This window comes from Rhea pennata, chromosome 7 (assembly GCF_028389875.1).
Source record: "Rhea pennata isolate bPtePen1 chromosome 7, bPtePen1.pri, whole genome shotgun sequence".
Taxonomy (NCBI): domain Eukaryota; kingdom Metazoa; phylum Chordata; class Aves; order Rheiformes; family Rheidae; genus Rhea; species Rhea pennata.
In genome coordinates this window covers 17879202-17884250 of record NC_084669.1, presented here as the reverse complement: position 1 = coordinate 17884250, position 5049 = coordinate 17879202, and the positions used below count along the sequence as shown (strand labels likewise).

Genomic DNA, 5049 nt, shown 5'->3' with positions numbered 1-5049 from the left:
TAGGAAATCTGGCAAAACCAGCGCTGGAGATTTTCAAGGAGAAATATATGCTTTTTTTTTTTTTTTTTTTTTTTTTTCCTCCTGCACCCTCCAGACTATGGGGCAGAGTCTCACAATACTCGAGGAAGCAACAGGCGGTGCGGGCATTTCATCCCATGCAAGAGCAAAAATTAATCCATCCAACCATAAATAAGAGGGATGTCTCGCTAGAGAGCACCACGAGAGGTAAAAATATATGGGCATAAGGCACTTGCTGGGACGGTGAAATCCCTCTGTATTTCACGGAACACATTTCTCTGCTTGGGAAGGGCGTTTAAATTAATTTATTTAAACTACATTTGTATACACATACAAAGAGCTTAATCCTACAATCCATACTCACTTCCAGACGAGACGGAAAGGAGTTTTGCTGTCAGTGGACAGCAGCTGATTCAGACCCCTCAGTGAGTATGGGCAGGATGCAGTATTATATTCCAGTCAGGACATTAATTAATGTACAAATATATCTTACAAATTAAATACAAACCACAGATCTGTTCCTTTAACCAAATTAGAGATCTTCCAAAAAAGGACTGTTTGTGAAAAATAAGTCTCTCTTTCTCTACTTATTAAAAAACGAGTCTGTTTTTTGGTTTTTCTTTCCCCCCAGGGGAACGGTGACAGTTTTCTCCTGCAACCACATTTTGTTTAAAGCCAGCGCCTGGTAAAGTGCAAGCCGCGTTAGGGTCCACTCTGCAGCGTGGGGCCATTAGTGGGCAGGGTTGTAATAGCCTTTGTCGCCTTCAATGTCCACTTCTTGGTCGGAGTCGTCGGAGACGTCGGACTCCAGGTCCTCCTGCGAGGCGGGCGAGGGGGTGAAGTGCGAGCCGTCGAGGGAAAGCTCCTTGCCCTTGCGCTCGGGGCTCGGGCAGCTCTCGGGCCGCTGGGCACAGTGACCGTCGGCGCCTTCGGCTTCTTCCTTTTTGTTGGCCTGGGGGTTTTCCTGCGGTGGGAAGGGGGGGAGAAACCCGCTTTACGCCGAAGTGCGAGGTGCGCGTGGGTCCCGAGCCGCTCCGGGGGCACCGCGCTGGGCCCATTTCAAGTGACTCAGGAGCAGCCCGGAAACCTCTGAACTAGTGTTTAAGCAAGGAAAATGTTTATTATGACTCTGCCCACACCGACGTGCCGCTTCCTCCTGCCCTGATCTTCCTCTAATTACGCTCAACGGCGAAAGGAAGGAGGCGGAATCCATCGGTAGGCCAGAAACGGGGAAAAATCCTAATTAAGCCGTAAATCTAAAATTCAGCATTAAAACACACACAATTGAAAAACAAAACAAAACAAAACACCGCCCTGCTTCCCAGGGCAAGAGTAGCCCTGTGCCGGCAACAGGCTGGGGAGCCTCGTTCCCTAAGGGGCCACGAAATGATATTTCTTTTAAGCAAGGAAAAAGCAGGCAGAGACACGTACCAATGATACAGCCGTGCAGGCTTGGAGAAATGGATGCGACTGAATGGGGAGGAAGGAATGTATTAAAATGGCCGAGATCGCTCGCAGGCTTTTATTCCAAATAAATCGACGTGCGGGTTAGACGCGGAGGAAGGTTGCAGAATAAAAATAGCCAACAAATGGCACAGCACTTCGTTTTCATTCTTTTTCCCCCCATATATATTAAAGGCTGGTTTGCTAGCAAAACTCAGCAGTCATGTGTCATGCTTACTGAAGCCGGAATCGTGGCACCAAGCGGGGATTTTTTTCCACCAATCTTTGAGCCAAGGGGCCTCGATCTGGCTGAACCGGGCAAGATCGGGCCCTTTTGACCGTAAAAAGTGATTTATCCACTTGAGCACGTTTTCTAAGGGAAGCAAGAAATGTGCTTAACTATTCGAAAACGGTAAGTAGAAGTTACTTATTTTTCCAATGGTTCCTCAAAACAAACAAGGCTTTTGTACCTGCCTCTCCCGACGTCTGTGAAATAAATCGACTAGTGTTTATTAAAAGAGGGTGATTAAAAAGACCGGTAAATATTCTCCTCTAAAACAACTGCCTAAGTAATTTACTGACAATTACTTACCTTCTCCACGTTAATTGGATAAACAACATATGGGTTTACAAAACAATTAGTGTGGAGTTTTAATAGGCGGTGTGTGAAACCCGGGCATAATTGATATAGGAGCTACATTAGGAGCTTTTAACATTAGTGCTGCCTGAGTGAGCCCTCATGGATTCCAGCATGACTATTTGTCTTTTTAATCAAGGTGAAGAGGTTAAACAGCCTTTCAGATGACTTCTGCATACAACCTGGAATAGGCGAGCACGGCGTAAGATAAGACAATTAAAACACTTATTTCTATAGAAACAGAAACATCCCTGTACCTGCTTTAGACGCCTCCATTTGGCTCTGCGATTCTGAAACCACGTTTTGACCTGAGCAACGACAACGAGAAAAAGGGTGGTCCCAGAGCCCGGCAGCAGCGGCCGCGGCCGGGAGCGCGGCGGCTCCGGCGGCCCCCGACGGCGGCGGCGGGGCAGAGCCCGGACCTGGGCCCGGCCGTCGGGCACGGCCTCACCTGCCTCTCGCTGAGCTGCAGCATCTTGGCCAGGCGCTTTCTCTCCGGCGGCGAGAGGTATTTCTGCGTCTCGAACTTCTTCTCCAGCTCGATGGTCTGGTCGTTGGAAAAGCGGACCTGGCCCCCTTTCCTCTTGTGCAGCGGCCGCTGGATGAAGGGGCTCCAGAGCAGGGGCTTCCCTTCAAAGAGAGACACGCCGCGTCACCCTCGCCCGACGGGACGGGCCGGGCCGGGCCGGGCCGGGACGGGCCGCCCGTGGGGGCCCCGCGGCCGCTACAAGCCGGGTCCGGGTCCAGGTCCCCAGGTCCGGCCCGAGGCGGAGCCTGGAAGCGCGCCGGGTTCAGGGCCCGCTCTTCGCCTTTGCCTGGTTTTATTTTCCCCAGTTCTGAGCCCGATCTTTCGCCTCCCCTGATTTTTCAACTCCGCCGAGCAGAGAGACCAGTTAAAGCCACTCTACGGGCTTTGGCAACATTTCCGTCAATGTGTTTCCTGTTGGTCTATCTCGCAAAGAAAAGAGAGAGAGAAGAAACAAAACAAAACAAAACAAAAAAAGGACCTTTGCTTCCTTCTGCTCTTTCACTGCAATGCCCCAAAGAAACCGTCTCCCCTGCTCTGCACCAGCCCCCCGGACCCTGGGCAGAGCGGAGCCCCTGAAGGGCTCAAGGGGGTATTTCGGGGGACACACTCCCTTCCGGCTCCAGGCAAGAAGCGCCCCGAGCCCTTCGGGGCACAGGGAGTCGTTTCGAGGCTCCCCGGCTCCCCGACGGCCGAGTCGGGGGCGCCGGGGGCCGCGGCGACGCAGCAGCCCCGTCCCGGGTTTCTTCTTCTCTCTGGCCAGTGCCACTGAGTCACTCTGTTTGTCTTTCTGTCTTGCTCCTGCACCCTTTGAAATTTGCTGCATTGTTTTTCAAGATTTTGCTTGCGTCAGGCTTTAGTAATTCTGGTGCAAAACAGACTCAAAAAATAGGAAGCAACTGGTTATTTTAGCTGTCATAAAGTCACATCCCACACAGAGGAAATGAACAATATCAGAAAAACGGATCCTGGCTATCAGAAGTCGAGTGTTTCCTGAATTTGTCTGTATTGAGGATGTCGATAAAGTAATCAGCAATGTGCACGACTCCCGGGGAAGAGCCTGCTTCAGGCGGCCAGGAAAACACTTAACAGCTTCTGAAACCAGATTTACTCCTATCGAGAGCTCAAGGTTTCCTGTATGAACGGAAAGGGTCAGCCTCTTTCACTGCACAAATGTGGTGAGTCAGGTCCAGTTTTGCAATCACTAAGAGCAAGTGCGGCAGCGCGGGCGCGGGCCGCGGCGCGGGGCGGCGGGACGCAGCGCGGCCGGGCCCGGGCCGCCCCGGCGAGCGCCGCCTGCGCTGACAGCCCGCGGCAGGAAAAGGCTCCGATCTGCAGCGCGATCTCTCAGCACAATTAAAACTCCCCACCAAAACCACACGCGACATTACTAAGGACACTCTCAGAGTCACTTGGTTGAAGGAAAACAAATCTGAGTCACCGCGGCCGCGCACTGCGGTCGCGCTCCCGACGCCGGCGCGCTGCGAGGCTTTAATTTACTGTAAATCAGCCGGAGGCCGGAGAGGGGCAGCGGGAGAGCGGAAGGGCCGCGGGGGCAGCAGGGGAAGGGGACACGTCTCAGCGCCTTCCCACCCCACCTCCCCCCCGACGGCGGCGGCAGGCGAGCGGGGCACGGCTTACCGAGGGGGTCCTGCCGCAGCAGGGCGTGCGGGTAGTCGCCGACGCTCCGGGGGAAGGAGTAGAGGGGCCCGGCGTAGGCGCCGGCGCCGTAGGTGGCGGCGAGGTGGTGGGAGAAGGCCGGGTGGACGGGGGTCGGCTCGTAGATGGGGGTCCGGTACGGGGCCACCAGGCTGGTGAAGGAGGAGTTGGGCGACGGCAGGGTCGGCGGCGGCGGCGGCGGCGGCGGGGCGGGCAGGGCGTGGGGCGGCGGGGCGGCGGCGGCGCCGCGGCCCAGGATGTCCTCGATGTAGAAGGGCGTGGGGTGCGCGGGCTGCAGCAGCGGCGTGGGCGCGTACAGCGGGACGCCCAGGGCCGCCGCCGCCGCCGTCGGCGCCGCGCCCGCCGCCTGGTACTGCATGGCGCCGCCCGCGCCCCCGCCGCCGCCCCCGCCGACAGCGGCCGCGACCGCCGCCGCTGGGTGCTGGCACCGCCGCCGCGGGTTTCTCTGGGCCCCGGTTGCCCTTCGGTAGGTTTCTATCGGCGCGGGGCGGAGCCCGCGTGGTCTCTGGCCCCTTCCTGCCGCGGCGCCGTCTAGCCAATGAGCCCGGCCAGGGAAGGGGGAAACCACCCCCCGGCGGCAAACGCTCCCCGCCGCCCGCCTCCCCGAGCAAACTCCCCGCGGCGCCAATCAACACGCGCGGCCGTCGCGGCAGCGGGAGCCCGCTCCGGCCCCGACGGCACCGGCCGGGGGGCCCCGACGGCACCGGCCGCGGGCATCGGCGGCAGCGGGCGGCGCCGCGGAGCG

At 57.0% G+C, this 5049-nt stretch overlaps 1 protein-coding gene across 1 annotated transcript; it reads right to left on the bottom strand.

The window, feature by feature from the left end:
- Positions 1-300: 300 nt before the first annotated feature.
- HHEX (hematopoietically expressed homeobox) lies at positions 301-4686 on the bottom strand. The gene is made up of 4 exons (XM_062579949.1): positions 4266-4686; positions 2550-2728; positions 2356-2406; positions 301-982 (listed from the first exon to the last, which is right to left on the bottom strand). The coding sequence occupies exons 1-4, from the start codon at positions 4660-4662 to the stop codon at positions 749-751; spliced, it is 861 nt and encodes a 286-aa protein (XP_062435933.1). The 5' UTR covers positions 4663-4686; the 3' UTR covers positions 301-748.
- Positions 4687-5049: the final 363 nt, after the last annotated feature.

Coding starts and splice junctions, on each gene's coding strand:
- HHEX (XM_062579949.1), bottom strand. CDS start 4,662: ATGCAGTACCAGGCGGCGGGCGCGGCGCCGACGGCGGCGGCGGCGGCC. Junction 2,729..4,265: donor GCTGCGGCAGGACCCCCTCG/GTAAGCCGTGCC, acceptor CTCTCTTTGAAG/GGAAGCCCCTGCTCTGGAGC. Junction 2,407..2,549: donor TGCAGCTCAGCGAGAGGCAG/GTGAGGCCGTGC, acceptor GTCGTTGCTCAG/GTCAAAACGTGGTTTCAGAA.